Consider the following 26154-nt stretch of genomic DNA (forward strand, 5'->3'; position numbering starts at 1 on the left):
GTGTTTCTCTATAACTTTTAATAGGTAATGTACACTCTCTTGGCACAGAGTTTAAGTGTAAGGAATCCTAACTGAAATTTGACTTAGTGTAACTTAGTTGCATGCTAACAGAGAAATGCAGCGAGGACAGAAAAGCACAGAATAATGCATTTTCATACTAGGATTATAAGGACACAACATGGTTTACTATGTACAGAGTCCAATATAGATGTCAGATTACAAGGATATTGGCAAGGTTTCCACAAATCTTTGAACACTGTGGAAAGAGATGTAGACTACCAACAAACAGTATATTAAATAGGTGGGCAGAATTGCCAGATGCTAACTGCCAGAGCTGCATATCATTGCATAAGATAAATCAGTTTAATTTTAAACTTAAATTAGTTATTAAAAACAAAAACCACCAATGGAGCAAGTGGTTGCCCAAGTGCAATCCTTCAGTGTCAGGAAGCTGAAGAGCTATAGGAGTGCTCCATCATGGGAGTCCCAAAGACTGATGGTTAATAGCTAATTGAGCCAACATCATCTTACAAATATAGCTGTGAACATATTTTACTTTCAGATCTTTCTTTAGGACTAGATCTAGTGTTCACACCAGCTATATCCTTCTATAGTATAGTACCAGTTCCAAAGAAAAAGTTAGAAAGTTATGGAAATAAGGAGAACATTTGAATTCTGCAAATCCAAAAGAGAAACTGTATAAACTACATATGAAAGTGAAATTCCCAACTGACAAGTTTGCAGAAACAAGATTTTATTTACACAAGCAAGTCTACCTTGAGATTCTATTCAACTCTTTACATTTCTAGAATATTTACATGATTTCAAGATGCTTCATGAGTAGCGTGATGAACAAAAATTACAAAAGCTGTCAAAAGCTTAGCAAAACAACAACCCATCCTTGTGCTTAAAAACTTATGGTCTAGGGTAATGTAATGTTAGCACCTTGGTCTTAACGGTCATGCTATATACTTATGTAAGACACTTTTAGAAAGCAGTAGGGATTTCAGAGGTGACCGTATCCAGAGGCTGCCAATGACAATTCATGAGGGAGTCATAGAGTTCTTCACTTCTCTCCATAAATTGTCTGTTCATTTCATCAATATCCAGATGGAGCTGTGGATCTGCAAAAATAAACCCAATGAATAAATAAAATTGGACCCAGTACAAGAGGTCTACATAGGGACACACAAATATTAAAAGCAAGAGCTTCACAAGTGATATGTGGTTACTGTTACTCATTATCCCAAACTTTTCACCTCAACAACAGTCAAAAAACCCTACCCCATACTCCCCATTGGAAACAAACTTGCATAGAACTGCTGACAGTAGTACTGGTTCATGAAAAAAATCTATACAAATGTTTCAAATGGACTTTCTATTAATGCAAACTTGCATAGACTTGAAGGTCTTACCTACATTAGATATCTATCACTGCAAATCTTGGAAATATTACCACTCTACATTTAAAAAGGAGGGAAAATGAATGCAAGGAAATGCTTTTCTAATATCCAGGTATCAAGTACACAGCTATGTCTCACACATGAGGATGAAAAGTTGCTGAAGGAGTTTAGACATCCAAGTAATACTTTGGAACCTGTCAGGTTCTGACAATCATGATAAACAGCAGTTCAAGCAAGGAAAGAGCCCTCTGGCATTACCTACTGTGCCATTCTGGTTAGATGAATGGTAGGGAATCCCACTTTGTTTGGGATGAAGGGGAGGAGTTATGTGCAAAATACAGCAGATGTTTCTTTTGCTTTTTAGCATATGAATCGGTTAGGCAGTATTGGTATTAAACAAGATGTCAAAGATTTATGAAAACTGCTTTAAAAATCTCAGTAGAAGAGTCAAGACTGTAAAGAGCTAGAGAAAAATATTATGAGATGGACAATAGCACATGGATGAAAATTAGCACTGTGGAACGAGACATCTCCATAAAAGAGCAAGTTAGGAAAAAAGCTGTTTTAAAGAATTCCAAGGCCAAAAACTCCTCATTTTACATACAACGTAAATTATATTATGAACTTGCTGAGCTCTGATAGTATTTAGCATTCCTTATTTGGAAATGCAAATGAAACATTTGTATAGATATTCTTCATGAACAGAGTTGCCAGACGGTTTCAACAAGAGTATCCGACACACTTGACATTTCTAAATAAGATGTAATGTAGCTTGTGATGTAAATACCAGACATTTATATATTTTCTCAATTTGTTTCCCGAACAAAAAGCTCAAAAACTGGACTGTCCAGTTCAAAACCGGACACCTGGCAACCCTATTCATGAACCAGTACTACTTTGTCAGCAACTTTATGTAGAAATTTTGTAAAGCCAGGCATTGTTAGAACCAAACAATCTGGATATATGAGAGCACTAGTATTACCTTCAGTTATTAGTTCGTCATTAATTTCAACCACAGTTGAGGTCTCCTGAAACAAACAAGAATATGTTTGTTAGTGTTATAGAAGTGTAATAAAAATTACTTCCAGGTTCTTCAGTAATTTTCACATACCATTTTCTGATAAAAAGGATTTTCAATGTAGTCATGCATCTTCATTAAAAGGAAAAGAAAAAAAAAAAGTCTTAAAAAGCAGTAAAAATGGTGTTTTTCAACTTCAATTCATTTCCTCTCAAACACAGACAGACTCATAGACTTTAAGGTCAGAAGGGACCATTATGATCATCTAGTCTGACCCCCTGCACAATACAGGCCACAGAATCTCACCTACCCACTCCTGGAATAATCCTCTCACCTCTCTCAGATAGTGAAGTCTTCAAATAGTTTAAAGACCCCAAGATACAGACAATCCTCCAGCTGTGATCTGTGCCCCATGCTACAGAGGAGGCAAAAAACCTCCAGGGCCTCTGCCAATCATACCCTGGAGGAAAATTCCTTCCCGACCTCAAATATGGCGATCAGCTGAACCTTGAGCATGTGGGCAAGACACCCAGGAAAAGTTCTCTATAGTAACTCCTATCATCCCTCCATTGGCCTATTTACCACTGATAATGAATGGTCAATTAGTTACCAAGATCATGTTATCTCATCAAACCATCCCCTTCATAAACCCATCTAGCTTAATCTTGAAGCCAGATAGGTCTTTTGCCCCAACATATTCAAGACCAAAACAATTTTATAGTTTAGAACTAGAAAATTAAACTATGTGCGTTATGGACAGACTTATTAGGATAAAAGAATTACATACAGATAATATTGTTAGAGCCACATTTAGCAAAAATGCAAACAAACCATACACATTTAGAGGATGAATACTACAGAAATTTATTATGGTTTGGATTTTTTATCTGCATTTAGTCCTAATTTTACACATTATTATAGGATTTAAACATGGCTTCCATGGTAAAACCAAAGTGGAAAAATGGCATATAGCTCTGTATTATAAACTGCAAAATTAACTTCACATTTTAAGATTTTTGGCAATAACTTATTGAAGTTACATTGAAGATAACATCAATACCTCAAATACAGCTGGATTCAGCATTGAGTTTCCTACAGCAGAGTCTCCAATAGGATGCATGTTGTCATAGGAGTGATAGCTATAGTTGTATTCAGCATAAGGATCATAACCCCACTGTGAGTAGTAGTTCTGATAATCTTGACAATAATCATTATAGTTATAAGACTGATACCGCTGGAATTCTGCTTTCATTCTAAAAACATTTTAGAAAATGTATAATTAGAATTTAAGGACTGGATGTAAAATTGATTTTATATTAAAATTAAACAATTCAGAAAGCATTTGTACACAAAATTACGAAGGTGAACATTTATCAGAAAATTTGCCAGAAATGAAAGGGTGAAGAAATCACCACACAATACTTTTCATCTGTGTTTATACAGAAGTAAATAGTCTCACCTCTGCCAAAACCAATAGTAATTACTATCCTGTGTAAAATCCAAATCCATTGAACTATTACTACTTCTATCCATTTGTTTTAAAGTAAGTTTTAGTGTCAGCTTAAAAACAGTTTCTGCAACTAAAACCTAATGCTCTGCTAAATTGGTTAACTAGTGCTTGTCAGACAGCTATCAAGTACAGCTGCGATATAAAACTACTTTAATTATTAAATCTTTGTTCCAGGAGAAAAAAAGAAAAACCACCAAGAGATCCCAGATCTCATTTTAAAGAAGCACTGACCCTCCTTTCCATACTAGAAATAAACCTCAAATTCCCTCCCTCTGGGACCCTCCCCCACACACACACCACCTGCACTTGTTTTGCATGGTGAGACTAGTCTGACATTCAGCAGCTGAAAGTTTTTCCCAACTGAAGTTACAATCCTGTTTGTGGTAATCATTGCCACAACAATTTATCAAGTCAGAGAAATGAGGAATAAGCAGCAAAAGAACATTGAGCCTCTGAAAAGGAGTCTAGTTTACTATGGGAAGAGTGGGGAAAAAAAAGTAATAGTTTTGACAATTTTTTTCAGAAAAAATTAAAAACTCCTTATTTTACATTAATTTGATATCCAGACATACGCTATATTATGAAGTCAGGTAGTCTGCACATTCCAGAGACAAATCAGATTTTCTGTATTTAATACTCAGTTCTATATGGCCCTGTGAAAGCAGACTCCTGTACTCAAGTTTCCATTTACTTTGATAGATCTCTCACACACACAAAAGCCTGTTGTAGGATCTGCAACTTAGGCAAGAAAGCAAAACTAAAATAAACCAAAAGTAAAACAAAACCAAGTTTCAATCTAAATTCAATCTGACTTCTGTGCCTTTTTAAAAATAACACTAGAAATATATATCACTATAGGACCTAAAACTGCACTCACACTAACAACAGCTACTAGAGCCGTGGTGTCCAACGAGTTCCAAAGCAGCAGCCACTATAGTGGCTAAAGCTATAGTGAACTAGCCACACAAACAGCCAAATAATCACATGACTAGTGGATAGCATGTTGGACTCCACGGTACTAGAGTAACAAAAGAATGGGATGGATACGTAAACTAAAGTTATCTTTTCTCAGTTATTACACACCGGAACATTCGAGTCAGTCTTACCAAAAAGAAAAGAAAAAAATTAAACAGAATTTTTTTGGCATGACCTTATTGTTTCGTTTTGAGTATCTGACAGAGCACCAAAAAGGAAAAACAGACATTTTGTTCATAGCCTGACAGTTTGAAGACAGTGGTATCTAGCTATCAGGTCATTTGTGGTCAGTGACCAATTGAATTCGAAGATTTATCTCCTTTAAAGAGAAGGAGGCTGTATTTAAGGTCTGGATATAACTAGGAGAAAAAGGAGCTTAATTTTTGGATATTTCCCACTGATTAACAGGAACAGAAGGGAAAGTAATTTAAGTATGTTCAGGAGCTTTCCTTCTCTGTTACATGCTATTTTATGCATGTACTGGATGACTGAGTATGTGATATCAACCTATCCAAACCTAATCTGCGAAAATAGGGATTGTCTCAAAAAGCACCCATAATTAACTGAGTATTTAGGAGGCAGAACAAGGAATCTCTTTAAGAGTGGTACACATCCCCCACTTGCATGTTAAGAGTTTCAAAGTCATGAATCTTTGGAAAGCAAAACACATTGATGGAATTTGGTTAATTTTCTATATATCATATTTGGGATGTTTTTGGCTTTTGTACGACAGCCTGCTTAGGAGAGCTCTGGGTAGGTCTACACTAGCCACCCTAGTTCAAATTATGGTGGCTAATGTAGTCATTCGAACTTGCAAATGAAGCCCGGGACTAAAATATCCCGGGCTTTATTTGCACGTTCCCGGGCGCCGCCATTTTAAAATGCCCGGTAGTTTGGACTGCCTGCCCGCAGCTACACGTGGCTCGGGCTAGGTAGTTCGAACTAAAGCTCCTAATTCGGACTACTGTTACTCCTCATTGCAGGAGTAGTAGTCCCATTGCAGGAGGAGTTAACGGTAGTCCGAATTAGGGGCTTTAGTTCGAACTACCTAGTCCATGCCATGTGTAGCCACGGGCAGGGAGTCCGAACTACCAGGCGTTTAAAAATGGCAGCACCCGGGAACATGCAAATAAAGCCCAGGATATTTTAATCCCGGGCTTCATTTGCAAGTTTGAATGACTACATTAGCCACCCTAGTTCGAACTAGGGTGGCTAGTGTAGACATACCCTCCTTCATCTCACAATATCACTCTAAAAGAGAGCCTGTGCTATTTTCATTAAAAATTATCTTATTTATTCCCTAAGGCCTTGATCTTGAAATGACTTACAATGTGCTTAACTTTGCTTATTATGACTGGCCACACTGATTTCAGTGGGACTACTTTTAGCAGCAAAGCTAAGCATGTGCTCTCTTAGTTGCTTTTCAAAATTACTACCCCAGGATATCAGCCAAACTTTGGTATTCTCATGATTATAAGAGACAGGAAACACCAAGTAGAAGTAACGTAAAACTAAATCCATTAGGTCATGAACAGTGTTCCCTCCATGCTGCACCACAGCACAACCCTGCAGCTATTTAATCAGCCCTGCCCAGTCAAAGGCTAAGGGCTCTGTACAGGGAGTTGACTGGCTGTGCTGCCACACAGCTTAAAGGGAACACTGGTTATGAAATATGTGATATCACTATTACAGTGAAAGAAACACATTTCGACAAGTTGAAGCTACCAATGTCCAATGAGTACTTTTAATTCCTGTATCAATACATGACTGATCCATTACCTTTTAGAAATTCCTATACTCAGTCGGATTCGTTTTCCACCTAGACCTGGTGCATTTTGGCAGTCTTGCAGTGCTCTCATCTGATCACCTTGTTCACCAAATCTGACAAAGCCATACCCCCTGAAAAAATCCAAAATGTAGAGAATGTATTAATTCCAGTATACAGACCAACAACACTGTAAGAGTTAAATCAATTTAGTGTTTTCTTCTGCAGACAAAATCTTTATTTAACATTGTAGCTACCATGGCTCACACTATGTATTTGCTTTCTACTTTTTAAATTTAGTTTTTAGACACTCATGCTAACTGCTGTTTCAAAGCTCAAACTTAGATTAATTATGTGCTTTTTGACCTAACTCCAACCAGCTGTCAGTAACAGAGCAAGTTTCAAGTTTCCTGTGTATCTAGACAGATTTGATATTAATGAAGTACATAGCAACTGAACTATCCATAGTATCAGTGTTAACCAAGCACTATCAATATACAATACTTAGCCTTTTAAAAAAATTCACTCAGTACTCTGTGCCCCAAAATTATACTGTGAGCTGTACAGGGAACCAACAACAAAAAGTTGTAGTCTCAGCTCAGCTATTGATTTATTGGGTATCATTGTATAAGTCACAAACTCTCAGGTCATTTTTGTTGCTATTATAAGCAGGTTCAAGTTCTTGGACTTCAATTTACATGGCTTCTTGTCTACTTCCTTCCCACCCCGATTAAATGGGGATAATACTTATCCCTCAGTACAGCAACTGATTATGCATAGGTGCACTGCTGTGCATGAAAAAAAAAAAAAAGAGTCCCATGAATTCAACATACATATCCTTTGCCTCCCCAGATAAATTCTCAGGCATGAAAATATATACACAGTGAAGTCAGAATTTAACCTATTAAGTGTCTAATCCAAAGAAAGACTTAAAATAGCACAAAATTTTCTGTTAATACTGTGTTGTTTTTAAGATTCTAACCTCTGTTCTACATTCTTTGTCTTGGAGAAAATACAGAAACACGATACAGATTTGACAAAGTGGTTTACAAATAACTGTCTACTCTCCTTTTATTAGCAGCATTTTGATTAGTTAAAAATTACCTGGAATATCCCAGTAGGTCTGTGGCTATTTTGCAGTCAATGCAAGAAGGGTACCTTTTCGCGAAATAGTCAAAGAGCTGAAAATCATCCACTTCAGGAGTTAACTCTCCTACAACTATTGAGAACTCTGGCCTAAAGAAAGTATTAAAACGAAACAAATTAAACTACAAGAAAACTGAAATATTAAGACTGATGAGAAAGCTGTTAATTAGGTACTGTATATAGCAAACAACAGTGACTCATCCTGCAAACACGGTGGTCTTCTATAGCTCTACACACAGTAGCAATCATTGCACTTGTATGCATTTGCAGGATTAGTCCAAATCTTGAAATACAACTACTGTGCTGTAATGTGCTCGAAGATGAGCCCAGCCTACTGCTCTACCTAAACAGGTTTTATTTCTACTTTGGGGGGAAAAAAAATAAAAAAAGAGTGCAGCTGTCCAAATCAATTAATCTTTTGAAAAAAAAAATGGAACTTTACTTTCTCTCAGAATAAAGTAGAGGAGTGATAAAAATATCAGCAATAAATGTATAGTTTATGGATCTCAATACTAAACAAAAAGTTAACTCAAATCCCATAATATGCACTATTGGTGTAACTCACATCTCAAAGATTTAGTAACACAATGACTGAATGAAGCCTCATTACAAAGACTATTACTTTTACAAAATATATTAGCATAAACAATGATTGACACTTACATAAGAACCTCCATTTAAGAATCTCAAAGTGTTCATACTGCTCACTATGTATTTTAGATGGAAAGAACTAATCCCTATCCATAACAATCCATCTACTTCAAGGGGTTTGTACCTGATAGGAAGACTAAGGAGACTAACATAGTCTGTTCTTCCTGCTTTCATTTTGTTCTTTTTCTTTCGCTTTTTCTGTGATCCTCTCCACCAGCTATAGGTTTGTAGAGATTCTCTTTTGTGTTTTCCCATTGTATCCTGCTGGGATGAAAAAAGTTTTATAGTACTTAGTCTCGTTTAAATTCCTCCCACCCACTCCCCATCACCACAGGTGATTTCCCCATATTCACCTTGCCCTTGAAAGAAGCCTGGGGTCCCATCTCTCCCTCCGCCTCCCATGAGGGAAAGCAGCCTCTGGGGAAAACGCCTGGCAAAAATAACAGAGCCAAAGGATTGCATGAACAGCCATATTCCCCTGACTTGTCAAGCTGGCTAAAGGCTTGAAAACTTCCTCTTGGAATTAAAAAAAAAAAAAAATAAAGCAGTTAGCCCTTAGATGCTGGCCAATCCTAAATGTTCATCACCTTAAGGACAGGACTGTGACTAGGTGTTTTGCAGGATTTGCAGTTACTAGTCTGTGGATCACTGCTGGTTATTGAAATCTTCCTTATACTTTAGGAAAATAGCAATCTAGTCACTGGCATCAAAAAATTTGAGAAACACTGTGCTAGAGCATTCTAGAAGCATTTTTTTTGGGGGGGCAGGGGAGGTAACCGAAAGGCACAACTAGGTCATCACTCTTGCCTAGAATGAGTCTCAACTGGCCCTACCCCTCTTTTGCTGGGAGCTCTTCCCTTTCTCCTGCTGCGAGACACCGCTCCTCGCAGTTAGTTGTCAGTCATTCGCTCAGGCCAAGAACCAAGAGAAGGTTGGTAGATGGGATGTAAGGGAAAAACAGACCAGGGACAGACTCAAGTCTGGAGCCCAGGGGAACTCATGCCCAGACAACGTGTAAAGAAGAAACAGGCACAATGCATGCCTCACTCAAAAAAAAAAAAAAGGAAGGAAGTAGGGCAACTACAGAGAAGAGGAGGAGGGAGACAATAGCAAAGTTAATGCAGGTCACATTCCTCACCTTAGGATCTTAAGAATGAGAATTCTCATCCTTTGGGCTCCAAGAGTTAATACATTTTATATTTCTCAATACATTTTACTTACACGGACATTAATGTTCTACTTCTAGTGGCACTTGCATATTTCTCTCTCAAGGAGAATTACAAGCAAGTCCTTCCAAGAGAGCTCACTTTTAAACAATGCTTCATGTCAGGTTTCCCAACCTGCTTCAGTTGATATAGTTAGGTTTCCAGAGCAGGGGAAAAGTCATTAATTAGCAATTTACCTGAAGGAAGCACAGGGCTAGAATCCACCTACTCAGATAAACTATTTTAGTTTTACATTTGCCAAGAATTGGGGAATGGGTTAGTATCCCTCCAGGACTTGTTCTTACCAGATATCTTACCTGATTTGCCACTGTTCAGAAGTTTTCTTCACAAGAAATGCTGCACTGCTTCACAATTTATTCCAATCCTTTATTTAAAAAAAAAAAAAGGGGGGGGGGGGGAGAAGTTATGAAAAACAATTTAAAAAAATTGCTACTGCAGTGTCATCATTTATTCACCATGTCTTAAATCTGATTTATGACACTTAGCTTGGGGAATTTTTAAAGATTACAGAGCTCAAATTTGCATCGCAAAAGTCTCACCTTAATAGACTTATGCAGGCTATAGCTACTGGCAACCATTGATGACTTGTGAATCAAATCATCACTGCATCATATCATGATACAGATTGACCTGGGCATAGCTTGCCCACACCTTTCTATTCACCAAAACCACTAATTATTGTTCAACTTCTCTATCATGTAAACCAGTTAAGAGTTTTACTTCCTATTCCACTACTGGCTCAAGGATTTCCATATATAATCCACACCATACTATTATGTTGGTGGGGGAAAAGTTTAAAAGCAGGAAAGTGAGCACCATCACCCAAAGCTTAAAAAGATAGCTAGGTGGGGTCTGTTGTTGGTTGTTTCCCCCCTGCAAGCCAACAAGTATATGGGCTTTTGAGGCTTTCTTGGTTCTTCTCTTTGGGTCAAATTCAATGGTGCCCTGGTTGGTGGTATAGGATACAGAACAATAGAAGAGTGCAGAGTGATATAATGTACATATGTAAGACACTGCTATAAAAGGAAAAGCAGCAAGACAGTATAAGATAAAGCAGGGGGAGGTTTTTTCCCCTCCTGTATCTTTTCAGCTATCCCCTTCTGTCAGCTTGGTATGTAAATTTAACTCTCTTAATAGACTAACTTTAGCATCTCTGAATTTAAGATGCTCATTAATAGCATCCAAAGGCTGCTGGCATGGCTATAACTTTATTCAGTCATTTCAATGCTTCTTCCCCTCAGCTTTTTTATTCTGCACAATTTTTAAGGAAAATAGCTATTTACTATGTATTTTCTTTTAAATCACCTTGCTAGTCAAACAATGTTGGGGATAAGAACAAGTCAGTGCATCTAGCACTTTCCCTCCTTTTTAAAAAATTTTACATGTTAAGTCTATTGCAAATGTTTTACATTCAGTACATTGTAATAAATGTTTGATTGCTGAAATTTCAACTTCTATTATTGCACATAACGGATTTTGTAATATATTACCATAAAGTGGGATCAATAGATAGTGAGTTTAGTAAATCACAATAGTAGTCAGTTTGAAAACCGCTACAGCTCCAGTACTGCAAAGTCTTACGGCTTGTATACATTTGGAGTTATTCAGAAACAGCTACTGTGCTCACCACCTGCCTTAATGTAAATTAATTTTAATGGAAAGACAAGCCCTTATACATATTTAACTTCATATCAGCTGAGCACTCCCCACTGACTTCAGTGGGACTATTCAAATGGGTAGTCATTCACATGCTTTAACCTTTTCAGGATCAGCACTTCACTTGGAAATTCACCAATTTTTAACAATATGGGAAGTTTTATAAAGCACACAACTCTTTTCTAAGAGATAAAGAGCACTGCTATTTTGCACAAATTATGAGTGTAAGTTAGCAAAATGTGCATCAGCAAGTTTCTGCAATTTAAAGAGAACAAACGTCCATTTTTTTGTAAAAAAAAGGAGAAAAAAATTCATAAGTTCTAATAGACCTTTCAATTTAAAAACTGTAATTTATTTTTGACTATTTATATGGTTTGTTTTTTAACTTACCTCTCTGTGCACACTTTAATGCAAGCTGCAGCACAATAAAAAAAAGCAATTTACTGCAAAAAAGTTGTATCAGAAAATAAAGTGATGCAATAATATCTTCGTCACAGTTATCATGGTCTTCTACACGAAACAATATTTTTAGTACTTTATTCTCTGAGCTTGATTGTTATTTGATGTTTTCACTGCAATTCAAACAAATAAAAGTTACAGGTATATAATTAATAGGATAGAACACGTATTCATAGTAACATTAGCTACATAAGCTATGTACTATTTAGTTATTAAGGCCCCAGTCCTGGAAAAGACTTACACAGTTAACTTCAAGCACTTTACTTCAATAGGGCTACTCACATTTAACATTAAGCATGCATGTAAGGGCTTGTCTACAATAGAAAGTTGTGTCACTTCAATAATACTCCTGTACTTAAAGGGACCAAAATACCCTAGGATGAATGTAATTATATTTGTATCTAATTGCTTAAATTAGTAAAACTTATTTTGGGTTGGAAAGCAAAATATAAGCTATACTAGTATAAAATATTTGTATGCCTAACTGCTTCCAAAAAAAAACCTTTCCTAGTGTAGACCAGGCCCAGCTTTTTCTAGCAGTAGAATGAAATAAGGATTTAAGTAGTAAGCTCAAGGAAAGGCTATTATGAGGTTAATGCTGAATAAAGATCCCTAACCGATTCTTTTCTTCTGACCTCATAACCTGGAAAAAAAGCCGCGGCCAGGGAAGGAGAAATCCAGAAGCACGTGTAAGAACTCGCAGCTGTCTGTCCTACACGCAGTACAGCAGAGGGGACACCCTCGGCGTGGGGTGGGCGAGGAGCCGCGCACGGGCTGGTGGGGCGCGCTAGGGCCTGTGGGCGGCACGTGACGGTAATTGCGCTGCGTGGCAAAGGCCCCGGGCAGCAGCGTTTAAAGGGTCGGGGGGGGGGGGGGGGGCGGTTAAGCGCGCTCACGCCAGGCGGCCGCGTGCCCCTGCGGGCGATGACCCGGCCCCGACCAGCCCCACGGGCGGGTTCCCCCCAGCGAGGGTTCGGGGAGCTCAGCGGGCGGCGCTGGGGGAGGGGCGCGGCGGCTCGGGGAAGGGCCCGGGACGGGGGCGCAGGGGCCCGAGAGGCGCAGACCCTAGCGGGGCGACAGAAACCTTCCCCCGCCCGCGCTCGCTCCTTCCCGCCCGGCCCTCGCCTCCCCGGCCCGGTCCCAGCACTAACGTCTCCCATCCACGGCGTCGCCATAAGGAGCAGAACGGGTCCGACTTCCGCCCCCGCCCGGGACTTCACACCGAGGCTGCCCCCGCCAACGCCTGTTACCCCAACCGCGGGTCGTGCCCCGCCCACAGTCCCCGCCCCCCGACTCGGGGCCTCGCGGGAGTCCGCTCCGGCGAGGAAACCCGCAGGGAGGGGCGCGAGCTCGGCCGTTTTCAATTCCGGCGCAGGCAGCGCCAAGGCAGCCTCTGCGACGGGCGGGGGGAAGGACCCTACACGTGGCCTGCGGGGGCCGGACCGGGCGGATGGAGCTCGTCGGCGGCTGTTACGAGCAGATTCTTTTCGGGTTCGCTGTGCGCCCGGGGGAGGTAACGGCTCCCGGGGCAGCAGCTGCCGTAGGCCCTTCCCGCCCGGGGTCTCCCAGGGACTTACCCCAGGGGTGCGCGCGCCCGACGCTGCCCGGCTCCACGCGGGATTTAAGCGGGGCGGGTGGCTCGGCGCGCGCGACGCCGACGGGTTTTTACTCCTCCCCCCCCCCCCTTCCGCGCGCTGTGCGCTCGCGGCCCGGGCTGGGGCGATGAGCGGAGCGAGCTGCGGGGACGGCAGGAGCCATGCACCGGCCTCGCTCTCGCTGCGCGTCGCTAGATCCGTGGCAGCTTTCCCGGACCCGGCTACATGCGGGGCTCTGCACGCAGGAGCCTCTGCAGCCTAGGAGCTGGGACTAGAGGTGGGGGGAGCTATCGCACCCCCCCGGCTAGAAATGGTTTCCCTTCCTGTATATGCCGGGTTTCTCGTTCGGTACAACCTGTCCCCCCACCCCCCCTTACTATACAAATGTATTCCGGCACCCTGATTTGCAGCCCAACTTACCAGGCTGCTGTGGGTAAAGCTACTCTCTTTGGCCCAGCCAGCAGTAGAGAAGCACAGAGCGCAACCCTTTTAAAGATTATTTGTAGTACTTTTGCTGGGGTCCTTTATACTTAAGAACTGACAAAGAATGGGGCCCCATTGTGCAAGGCATTGCCCAAGCATAGAACACCAGATAGGTTGTAAACACTTCCAAACACAGACTAACTAGAAAACACAGATACAGTGGGGTGAGAGGCACATGCTGGGCATAGGCAGCCTTTGACATGTGCATGATTATGGTAATCCACTGGCAGACCACGAGACATTTTCTTTACATTGACTGTGCACTCCTGTAGCACCTATTGGCCAGGAACAGCAAAGCGTGGGCACTGGGAGCTGTGGGGTACCATGCCCAGGCACAGTCAACATACACCAAATGGCACATAGTCTGCCAGTGGATTACCCTGATGAATTGCGTGTCGAAGGTTGCCGGCCCCTGAAGTATACTATACTCACAGAATGGCTAATGCACACTAGTTCAGTTTACCGCCTCTGCTTCAGCCAACCTATGAAGCATCAGCTGCACAGTAAGATTGGAGAGTGGGATGTCAAGAATATAGAATCATAGAACTGTAGTACCGAAAGGGCCCCCACTAGGCCATCTTGTCCAATTCCTTGCACTCAAAGCAGACCAAAGTAATAACTTAACCATTCCCTACAGACATGTGTCTAACATGTACTTAAAAATCTTCCTTGACAAAGATTCCACAGCTTTCCTAGGCAATTTGTTCCAGTTCTTAACTACCCTGACAATGAGTAATTTTTCCTTAGGCTTTGTCTATACAACATAATTTTTAGTGACACCGGCATGTTGCTAAAAGTCAGTAGTGTAAAGGCTGATTGTTAGCATTTTTGCTGACAAAATACTTCCACCCCGTATTCATGTGGTTGACAGGAGAGCACTCCTGTCATTTACACTGTTACTTGTCTTGGCAAAACTTCTGTTGGGGAGCAGGGTTTATTTAAGCTCCTATGAACAACAAACATTTGTCTTCTGCCTAGACCTCCCTTGCTATAATTTAAGCCAATTGCTTCTTGTCCTGGTCTCAGAGGTTCAAAACAATTTTGCATGTCGTCCTTGTAACAGCCTTTTGTGTACTTGAAAACTGCTATGCCTTCCTCTCCCTGCTCTTTTCTCCGAACTAAACAAACCTAGTTTTTTTTTCAATCTTTCCTCATAGGTCATGTTTCCTAGACCTATAATAATTTTTGTTATTCTCCTCTGGACTCTCTCCAATTTGTCCATGTTTTTCTGAAATTTATCTCCTGGAACTGGACACCACAGTTGAGGCATTATCAGCATGGAATAGAGTGGAAGAATTACTTTTAGTGTCTTGCTTACAACAGTTCTTCTGATACATCCCAGAATGATGTTTGTTTTTACAATGGTGTTACACTCTAGACTCTCATTTAGTTTATCATTCATTAAGTAGCCCCTATATTCCTTTCTACAGTCTTCTACTTGTCGTCTTAGGCAAGTCATTGCTGAAGTGCTGAAGGAGAAAAGACAGGACTGAGTTGGATTTCCCTCAGAGCCACAAATTGTCTCTTTCTTTACCATGCTCTTTCCACACAGTACCAATCCACCCTCATCATCCTTCACAGGGAGAGCTCTGGAGACCAGAGGGTTAAGCTGATGTTTCATTCTATTCATTCAGCGTACGTCTATACAGCAGTATTCGAAATAACTAACGTTATTCTGAAATAACTGGGGGCTGTCTCTACACTGGGCCACTTATTCCAGAAAAGCAGTGACGATTTAGTGTAAGAAATCAGCTGCTTTTCTGGAAAAACTATGCTGCTCCCGCTCGGGCAAAAGTTCTTTTTCCGGAAAACTGTTCCGGAAAAGGGCCAGTGTAGACAGCACAGTAGTCTGTTCCGCAAAAAAGCCCCGATCGTGAAAATGACGATCGGGGCTTTTTTCCGGAAAAGCGCGACATTGGCCACGGACGCTTTTCCGGAAAAAGGGCTTTTCCGGAAAAGCATCCTGCCAATGTAGACACTCTTTTTCCAGAAATACTTATAACGGAAAACTGTTCCGTTTTAAGCATTTCCGGAAAAAGGTGCCAGTGTAGACACAGCCATAGTGTGTGTCTACACTACAAGCCTTCATTTCAAAATAATGTCGAGCTGGAGGACTTCTTACTCTGACTCCTGGTAACCCTTATTTCACAAGGAGTAAGGAAAGTCGAAGGAAGAGTGTTCTTCCTTCAATTTCCTGCTGTGTAGACAACACCCAAAGCTGACTTAAGCTATTTCGACTTAAGTTACGCAATTGACATAGCTGAAGTTGCATAGTTCAATTCGACATTAGCCCTGCTGGTGATGTACCCACAGTGACCACTAGGAAACTTCGTCTATGGAGTCCCAGTTGTAACAGAATACAACCTTTTTGTTTGTTTGTCAAAATGAACAGGGCAGATTTTTGCTATTTTAAAAATTAGTCTTCAAGTATACTAGGATACTGTGATTGATAATCTAATCATAGACACGTTAGAACATATCACATTGAGTGTTTCAGAAAAAGTTAATTTTATGTTTTACTTTCAGAACTGGACACTGGTTCCTGACTTTACCCATCATGCCCACACTGCCTCATTATCAGCAGTAGCTGTGAATAACAGATATGTAGTTACTGGTAGCAGAGATGAAACAATCCATATTTATGACATGAAAAAAAAGAGAGAACATGGGGCATTGCTGCATCATAATGGTATGGGAACTTTTCTCTTAAGAGATATTAATTACATGATTTACTGACCCAGATGTTTCTGTTACAGAGAACTGACCATTTTTAAGAGTGACTCAGTGGAGATATACTTGAAGTAGACTAAGCAATTATCAAATTTACAAAAATAAATGTGATTTATTTTAGAGAGTGAGGGATCAGACAGAATTCACAAGTGCATGCTACTACAGACAAGGACAATAGAGAGGCATTGGTGATTTAAATATGGTACATTTATTTTCATGAAGAAATACATAGTAAATAATCCAGTTTCATCTAACTCAGGGCTACTCAACACGCTGCCCGTGGTGAGATTTGGGTTTACCTGTGGCTCAACATGCAGCCTGCGGGTGAGAGTCGAAATAAAAAGAAATAGTCAATATAATGGTCTTCTGTTGATATGCATTTTAGTAGTTAAATTCCTGGACTGTCATTGCTAATTAAAAGTGCTGTCATATGGGTGGAAATCAGGTAAATATTGTGTTTTATTAATATCAGCAGAACTGACTTAAATAGGGCCTGCATGTTGTATGGTCTTGCCTTAATTTTTGTATTCATGCCCGTCATTGTGAAAAAGCTATTTGCATATATTTGCATATATTTGCATGTATACACAACTGCACTTAAGTTGCAGCCCTTAGCATGTGCTGTGAGTATCATTGTGGCCCCTAGGGCTTCCAAAGTTGTGTAGCCCTGATCTAACTAATAGAACAAAAGGCTGTCATATTTGGATGCTAGAGAGACAGGCTGTTCTTTCACAGCTACGAAGGTATTGCTGCATGTTTTATGCGTGTATTATTCTTGCAAATAATGTTATAATTCCTAGAAAGGTAGTATGTTAAAAAGTATCTGTGTTACAGCTGTGATGCAAAATAAAAACAATGTGTAAGTGACTTTCATTTTGCACTTCAAATATAGCTTCATATCTTGTGATTTTATTGGATGTTATTCAATTAAGTTTTAAAGTATTAGCATGTCTTTAAGTGAGTATCTTCAAATTTTATATAAAACTATTTTTGTGTGGTATTTTTATTCAAGATGTCATAATGTAGATTAACAGTGGTGATCTTTATCTGTAGGCACGGTAACTTGCATAGAGTTCTATGGCAATGCACACTTACTGAGTGGAGCAGAAGATGGATTAATCTGTGTTTGGGACACAAAGAGATGGGAATGTCTGAAATCCCTTAAAGCACATAAGTGAGTCTTTTGAACCTACTTCTTTTTAGATATTTTTGGCTATGTGACATAGAAAATATGTGATTAACATTTTTATTGACTTTTTAGGGGGTATGTGACATCTCTTTCCATTCACCCTTCTGGAAAATTAGCTTTATCAGTAGGAACAGACAAAACATTAAGGTGAGTCAAAACTAGCTGAAAATCTTGCTTTACTAAGTTCTCATGTTATTGAATTATAAACAAGGGTTATATAATGGGGATAGATTATAAAGCAAAGATCAGAGAAACATCTGCGACACTGCTGTCCGTTAAACTACATAAGGGCTCATCTAGACTACGGGGAATGGTCGAAAGAAGATATGCCAATTCCCACAGGAATTTGCATATCTTCTGATCGCACTTTCGAAAGCAGAGCTTTTGAAAGTGAAAGTAGTTAAGACGTGGCTTTTTGGGCAAACCTCCCCTTTGTCGAAAAGCCACATAAACCTCCTTTTTTGAGGAAGAGTGATTATGGTTGGGATATGGCTCACTCTAGAGAGAGTACATCTGTGGCTTAGCCTACACATATATTAGGTCAGTGTAGCTGTCAACCACGGTTTTAAACAAAACCATATCCCTGACCAACATATCTATGCCAGTCTAATTGTCAGCGTAGATGCAGCCCTCTTCAATATACTAACCATTGTTTGGGAAGACGTGTTCCAACAATCTAGTCTGTATCAACATTAGGGGCTATGCTGACATAATTATGATAATGTGTATCTATTGCTGTAGTCTCTGTAATGTAGCTCTTCCTGGCACTTTGAAATTTCCTGTTAGCTCCTCTGAAATATTAGAGTTAATATTCATCCTATTGACTCTGTAGCATTCAAAACTGGCCTTTTAACATAAAGACATCAGGAAGCCCACATTTATTAAACTGCTAGATTGACATCTTTTCTTAGACTCAGGGCTGATGTCAGTTGCAGATGGGACAAGTCCCAAACTTTCAAGGAAGAATACAAAACTAAGAGATTGGTGTTGGGAGAAGGATTAGATGGCCTGCTCTAGACGAGAGTGCAGGCTATAACTTTTTTTAAAAATAGCAACAGTATTTAAAGTATTTCTTTTAAAGAACAGTTTTATACTTGTATCCCACCTTTCAGATTAATCACTGTTCTTTAATGATGTGTAGACACTAAGATATGTCTACACAGCAACCTTATTTCAAAATAACTTAGTCCACATTTATACAGCAGGCAATTGTATTGAAATAATGTTAAAATACTGTCAAGCTGGCAGACGTCTTACTCCAACTCCTGAAACCTTCATTGTACAAGGAGCAAGGGAAGTTGGAGGAAGAGAGCTCTGTTTTGAAATAAGTGCTGTATAGGTGCTCCCAATTTCGAAATAAGCTACGCAATTGATGTAGCTCAATTTGTGTAGCTTATTTTGAGTTAAGCCCTGCTGTGTAGATGCACCCCTAACACGTCATTTAAACTGTTATGCATATATTATATAATAAAATCAGACTTTCATTTTTTTTAAATGCTGTCATCTTTCTGACTGAGGACAACATGAATGTTTCATTTGGATACATGTGCAAGTGTGATATACATGTGTAATTTTCAAATAAGCGTAAATGAACGTTAAACTACTTCCAGGCTGTAAAGTAGGTAGTAAATACAGTAGTGGTTTATAAAATAAGTGCTGGCACTTGTTTAGCAATCAGATAACTCAGGGTTACAAACCGCATGTCAAATATTTAATTCCTCTAGTTTTACAGAACAGTGTAATGCTGTGAGCTACTTTAAATGTTTATTTTCAGCACCTATGATCAGTAAATGGTACTTATTTCTATGTGCTATCAAAAGTGATATATATTCAATCACGGCTGGGTATTTTACAGAACATGGAATCTTGTAGAAGGACGATCTTCCTTCATCAAAAATCTGAAGCAGAGTGAGTGTATCAGTTTAATCTGCAAAATATTTATTTAGCCTAAATTAGACGAGTTGTTTTTGCATATGTGCATGTTTGTTTAAAAGGTACATTAGGGTAGCCTTTGACTTGCAAATGTTGGACTTTTTAATTAATTCACTGTGCTAAACCTTTTACTAAAGATTGAAATCCGTACAGGCAGTCCCCGGGTTACATGGATCCGACTTACATCGGATCCCTACTTACAAACTGGGTGAGGCAACCCCGCACTAGCTGCTTCACCCCAGCAGACCAGGGAGACGCGAAGCTAGCGCCCCCCCTTCCCCCCCAGCAGACCAGGGAGACGCGGAGCGGCTTTTCTCAGCAGACACCTGAGCTTGAGAATAAAGGACTGAGGGAAGTGAGGTGTGGGAGAATAAAACTGAGCTCTGGAGAAATGTTTGGCTAGAGTTTCCCCTACAATATGTACCAGTTCCGACTTACATACAAATTCAACTTAAGAACAAACCTACAGTCCCTATCTTGTATGTAACCCGGGGACTGCCTGTACAGAAATTGCGACGAGCATCTTATAGTAAAATTTTGTATCTCTTTTAATTAAAATACTTTAGATTATCAAAACTGAAAAAATAAAAAAAGTTTACTATTTATTCTATTAACAGTAATAGTACTATTTGTTTTACTTGCTTATTTTCTGCATTTATCTAATCTTGGACATTGAAAATAGACTAAACAGTTTCTGAAGATATTTCACTTTTAGATTCTTATGCACTAATAAGAATTTGGCATGCAATGACTACAAAAGAATGCTTGTTTTAAAATATAAGTCTTTATTGGAAGTTTCTATTTTTAGTTCTTTGGAACATTGTCTTTTGGTAGGGATTTGTAAAAGCTTGTTTTTACAAAACCCAAATGTTGGGACTTAACACCATCTTTTGGCTTTTAATGGATTTATTCCAACAGATATGAAGATTTGATATGATTTTCCCTTTTGGGTGGTAATATACATCCCCTGTCCCACAAACATAAATGCATATGCTTACATTTACTATTATAAATATAATTTAAGTCAACAGTACTACTCCTGAAATAAATTAAGAAAGAGCATAAACATTTGCAGGATTGGGATCATTTGCAATGCATATTAAAAGATCACAGAGTGAGGATGTCAAGAATGAAATGAAGAGTTTTTAAATCATTATTAAGTCAAAGTGTATGTTCTTTCTTGTTTTTACTCAAAATTGTTCAGATGCACACATAGTTAAATGGTCTCCCAGTGGAGAGAAGTATGTGGTGGTCGTAACTAATAAAGTGGATGTCTACAAACTTGAAACAGCATCTGTCAGTGGTACCATCACAACTGAGAAGAGAATTTCTTCAGTTAGATTTATAACAGTAAGTACAAAAAAGGAGAGGATGTAAAGTTAACTTGTTTGAATTATTTGAATTACTTTAGCCCAGTGTTTCCCAGCCTGTGATCCATGGACCCCTGGTGGTCCATGACAGTACTATAGGAGGTCTGCGGAAGGTTGGGAGCTGAGAGGCTCTGTGCTGGCAGCCAGCAAGTCCCTCAGGCCCATGCTGCTTCCTGAGCTGTGGGAAATGACACAGGTGAAAGAACATGCTGGCTGCTGACACGGAGGCTCTCCGCTCAGCTGAGAGTCTCCATGCTAGCAACCAGCAAGTCTCTCAGCCTGCGCTGCTTCCAGAGAAAACTGAGGGGTGTGGCTCGGGAAGCAATGGGAGCTGAGAGATGTGCGGCTGCAGGCACAGCTATATAGTTTGGGAGGAGTATGTAAAATGTTAATAGATTGAAAAGGGTCCGTATGTTGGAAAAGGTTGGGAACCACTCTGTTAGCCTCATCTGCATTTTTTTTTTCTTGAGGATTCTGTCCTTGCTATTGCTGGAGATGATGAAATTGTAAGACTGTACGACTGTGACTCACAAAAGTGCCTATGTGAATTTAAAGCTCATGAAAACAGGTATTTTATATTTGTCCTGTTACATTGTTTTTAAATGTATAGCAGTGCTGAATACACTCAGTTGCCTGTTTAGTGGCAGCATTCAGTATATATTGGCTTTTTACAGTTTATTTTTATTCTTAAAATAGAAAGTAAACTGCCTTGTTTCTGATGTACTGAGTTGCAAATTCAACATAAATGTGTGCATTTGCACTGAGTGTAAGTGTGCACCTATTTTTATATGAAACATAAAGTGATCATAGTATGAGATTTATTTTAATATCTCACCACTGGATAATTTTGAGAGAGAACATGGGGCATTGCTGCATCATAATGGTATGGGAACTTTTCCATGTTTGAAATATGGATTGCCAAAAGAGAATGGAGACAATGGAAAAAGAGGTGGAACAAATTGCATTGGAAGAATGTGCTTCTGTTCTAAAACACAGGGAGTATGTTTACAGTCCATGTGGGAGTGAGCCTTGCAGCTCAGGTCCACAGACCTGTGACAGTGGCACTTGAACTAGCACACTAAACATAACAGTGTAGGGCAGTAGTCTCTAACCTTTTTAAACACAAGATCACTTTTTGAATTTAAGTGCAATCCAAGATCTACTTCAAACCCAAATATCCTTGCCCCACCTCCTTTGTGTTCCTTGCCCCCTCCCCCCCGAAGTCCCACTCCTGCTCACTCCATCCTCCCTCCCTCCTCCATCCTCACTCACTTTCACCAGGCTGGGGCAGAGGGCTGGGGTACAGGTTTTGGTCTTGGGTTAAGGGATTTAGAGTGAAAGAGGCTCTGAGTTGAATCCACACAATCACTGACTAACAGGCTGTAACCAAGTTACAATCTTGCACTGGTGTCCAAATGGACGCCCTTGTAAAACAGCACAGTTGAACTCCATCTGGGACAATGAAAAGAACCCTGTATGTACTCCTTTATCATTTAAAAAAACCTCTAGTATTCTGTCCCAATTTAGGTGCCAATTCAGCAAAGCACTTAATCATATGTTAAAGTGCTATCAATGTCTGTAGTGTTCAGCAGGTGCTTAAAATTAAGCACTTAAGTGTTTTCCTTAATCAGGATTGACACAGACCTCAACATGCTTTTTTTCAAATATTGAAATTTTTTTCATATATTGGTCCAAATGGCAGAATACGAAACAGATTAGTCCTGTACATGAGCTGTATCGTATGTGCCTAAATCAAAAATATTCACACGAAGCAACTATGGGGCTGTGTCTACACTGGCATGATTTTGCACAAATACTTTTAACGCAAGAGTTTTTGCGTTAAAGTATTTGCACAAGAGAGCGTCTATACTGGCATGTGCCTGGCATGTAGATGCTTTCTTGCGCAAGAAAGCTCCGATGGCCATTTTAGCCATCGGGCTTTCTTGCGCAAGAAATTAACGTTGCCTGTCTACACTGGCCTCTTGTGCAAGAGAGCTTATTCCTGAGCTGGAGCGTCATAGTTCTTGTCCAAGAAGCACTGATTTCTTACATTAGAACGTCAGTGTTCTTGCACAAGAACTCGCAGCCAGTGTAGACAGGCGTCAAGTTTTTGCATAAAAACGGCCGCTTTTGTGCAAAATCTTGCCAATGTAGACACAGCCTGGGTGTAAAATCCTGTTTAATTAGTTAACTGGTTAAGCAGGGGGCGGGGAGCAATCCAGCTGGGCGGGAGCAGTTTCCCTGTCCACAGTAGTGGGAGCCGCTCCAGCCCGTCCACTGTGGACAGACACTGCTCTGACTGGGCTGAAGAGCTTTCCCTCCCCCTCCATTTGCGGTAGGCCCCATGGGGATGGAGCAGTCTCTTGCCTGTGGCAGGTGGGGTACTGCTCCAGCCCCAACCAGTTAACCATTAACATCCCTAGAAGCAACCATAGTTTGTGTAGAATGTTCTTTCTTCACTTTTAATTTCTGACAACTTCTTACTGTTTGCCCTTCTTGTTTGAAGCTTCCTCACATATTAAGTAATCGGGTATTATATTTTGTTCTAGAATAAAAGACATCTACAGTTTTGAAAAAGAAGGAATACAGGTTATTGTTACTGCATCCAGTGATGGATACATTAAATTGTGGAGTCTTGAACTTGATAAGGTTAGTACATTAATAACTCATGGAAAAATTCTGGAGAACTAATTTGCAGGTGAACATTAGGTTTTTAAAAAGTATGCGTTTCCAAATTGTTTTTAAATCATTGAATAAACCTGTTTGCAAACTAGAAATCATGAATTTCCTCCACACCATGTATATCAGCAAATTTATATATATATGCATTTAGATCTTTGGCTGTCAGTTCCTCTTACCATCATTTTAAAAACTTGTAAGTTTTGGTTGTGATTTAAAAAAACTATTTTTAAATGGCATGGCAGCTAACAGTGTTTGTTTGGCTTCAGCCAGAGACCAGAGCTGGCACATGGTGGTTTTACTGCAGGAAAAACCAAGTAACAAAGTGCAGCTATCCTAAATATGTTTATGTAATGGGTGTGTTGCACGCCTTCTTCCTCCTAGCTCTCTGTGTGGTCAGACATCCCAAAGCGCAATACTTTGTGGGCTGCTATAGCTGTTCTCTATGTCCTCAGGGTGCACTTTTTCTTGATGAGATATTATGGAATGCTTGCCCAGATTTTTCCAGAGCATACTGATAACAAACACAGTTAAGCAGTATGGTAGATATAGATGCACAAACATGGTTGTGATTGCAGAAAAACTGCTGTGTGCACATTAAACTGAACCGTGTTACTTGTAACCAGTTGAGGAAACAAATGGGCTGAGGTATGTTCTAGGGATGTTAGATGACATTTATTTTAGTAATAGGGATGTAAGTGACTAGTTGAATATCTGATAAACAAATGCTGATCGGATAGTGGACTAGTGACTTGACTAGTCGCTTCCCCCCTCCCTCCTTGTTGCCTCTATCAGAGAGAGGCGGGGGTGGGCAGAAAGCTATCTTAAAAGCCGATTCCCCTCAGCACTGTCTCTGTGGGGAGAAAGGACAGAGGCACAGTGGGGAGGAATTGGCAGTGCTTCTGCCTTTGAAATGTAGCAATAGCAGTTCTGATCCATAAGAGCCAGAATTCTACCACATAGCAAAGATCTGGCAATACAATATAACATGTAATAATTAAACAGGTTTTAAAAAAATCATTAAGCTCAGAATTTTAGATATCTGCAACACTCCAAAAAATACTAACAGAATTTTTCTTTCTTACCTTAAGCTATTAACACCTATGTAAACTTTGTTTGGAATGTAATCATAAAAATGTCCTGGCATACACCCACCCCAAGCAGCCTGCTCCCCACCCCAACCCAGTCAGACAGAGAGGACTTCAGCAAGTGAGTCAGGGACATTCCAAACAAACTCCACCCCACCTCCATCTCACTGCACTGATGCACCCACCCATCCCCTTTTCCCCTAGACCATGCAGTCAGCCCCTTATCTCCCCCTTCTGAGGAACTTGAGAGTGCTGAGTTTCTGCCTCTCTTTCTCTTTGTGCAGCTGAGACTCTCCAAACTCCCCTCTTCCCTGTTCCCCCTCAGCCAATTAATTAATTACTCAGTCCCTTCCTCCTCTTCCCCCCCCCCCTTGTTCCCTTATCTCGCTTTTTACCTGCTCTGGGAGCTACTCAGTTTCAAGCAGGCTCTGTTTAGCTGCTTGCTCAGCAGGACAGCACCCCGCATCCCACCAGTCAGCTGAATTCCCTGCATGCTTTAAACTTCTGAGCAGAGCTCAGAAAACAGCTGTGCAGTTTCACAGCTTACAGGGAACTTAGGCCAAGGCTCATCTAGGCTACAACCAGCCAGCTAACCATTTCAACTGTGCTGCGCTCTCTCAGTTGAACCAATGTGATTAAAAACACATCTGTCTTGCCCCTCAAGATGTACCCTTAAGACAGCCATGTCTCTGACAGCATTGTAAAACCACAGAACTTGTGGTGTGGAGATGTAAAGCCTTGGAAGTAGATGTACAGGTTAAATGACTTAAACTATATTGAAATAACCTTTAATGAATCCATTTCCATATTTTTCTCAGATCCAGGATATCCCATCTTTGTTATGTGAAGTCAATACCAAAGCCAGGCTTACATGTCTAGCAGTATGGCTAGACAGACCTTCAGAAACTAAAGAGAACCCTGACAAAGCTTCAACCTCTTCTAATGGTAACAAAGGTCGAACCAGATTATTTTATGTTGAAAATAATTCCTATTTAAGTGCTGTTAGGATGGTGATAAAATAGAAAATATGAGATTAGGTGGGAGTTTTTATTGTTTGTTTTGTGGCTGAATGCGGTGCCCCCAAAGGTGATGGATGTGAAAGCAAGTCATTATTTAGCGCTTCACACTGATAGATGGTGCACATTTTTTGGACTAGTGCTGTCTCAGTCTGGAGCAGTAATGCCATAGCTACTGAAGACACAATAAATAAGGAGCCATATAATGACATTTTGCAGTATCCCTTTTCAAGTGGAACTACACTTGAAGGCTTATGTTTTCC

At 40.1% G+C, this 26154-nt stretch overlaps 2 protein-coding genes across 10 annotated transcripts in view; one reads left to right on the forward strand and one right to left on the reverse strand.

The window, feature by feature from the left end:
* On the reverse strand, nt 1-13117 carry LOC102461292 (tRNA selenocysteine 1-associated protein 1-like). Of its 7 annotated transcripts, none has more exons than XM_075921229.2 (11): nt 12961-13117; nt 11741-11922; nt 9991-10058; nt 8822-8898; nt 8593-8729; nt 7776-7907; nt 6686-6805; nt 3482-3674; nt 2515-2553; nt 2386-2431; nt 1-1124 (listed from the first exon to the last, which is right to left on the reverse strand). In XM_075921229.2, exons 4-11 carry the CDS (start codon nt 8849-8851, stop codon nt 988-990), a joined length of 834 nt encoding a protein of 277 aa, XP_075777344.1. In that variant the 5' UTR covers nt 8852-8898; nt 9991-10058; nt 11741-11922; nt 12961-13117; the 3' UTR covers nt 1-987. The 7 variants fall into 7 exon arrangements, with proteins under 7 accessions (XP_075777344.1, XP_075777342.1, XP_006138812.2 ...); XM_075921227.2 differs by having other exon boundaries at nt 8593-8732; XM_006138750.5 differs by lacking the exon at nt 12961-13117 and adding an exon at nt 12445-12609 and having other exon boundaries at nt 8593-8732.
* The window catches only part of PAK1IP1 (PAK1 interacting protein 1), a 19834-nt gene continuing 6214 nt past the window's right edge, over nt 12535-26154 (forward strand). Inside the window, exons 1-9 of one of the 3 annotated variants that reach the window (XM_089776378.1) lie at nt 12535-12622; nt 16414-16576; nt 17671-17791; nt 17879-17953; nt 19662-19714; nt 20943-21088; nt 21579-21676; nt 23658-23757; nt 25694-25829. In XM_089776378.1, the coding sequence (XP_089632504.1) occupies nt 16534-16576; nt 17671-17791; nt 17879-17953; nt 19662-19714; nt 20943-21088; nt 21579-21676; nt 23658-23757; nt 25694-25829 (772 nt within the window). In that variant the 5' untranslated portion in view covers nt 12535-12622; nt 16414-16533. Of the gene's footprint in view, nt 12623-13164; nt 13323-16413; nt 16577-17670; nt 17792-17878; nt 17954-19661; nt 19715-20942; nt 21089-21578; nt 21677-23657; nt 23758-25693; nt 25830-26154 lie in introns of those variants that run through there. The other 2 variants (XM_075921225.2, XM_075921226.2) reach the window with 2 other exon arrangements.

Source organism: Pelodiscus sinensis, chromosome 2, assembly GCF_052426305.1.
Source record: "Pelodiscus sinensis isolate ZL-2025 chromosome 2, ASM5242630v1, whole genome shotgun sequence".
NCBI classification, from domain to species: Eukaryota; Metazoa; Chordata; order Testudines; family Trionychidae; genus Pelodiscus; species Pelodiscus sinensis.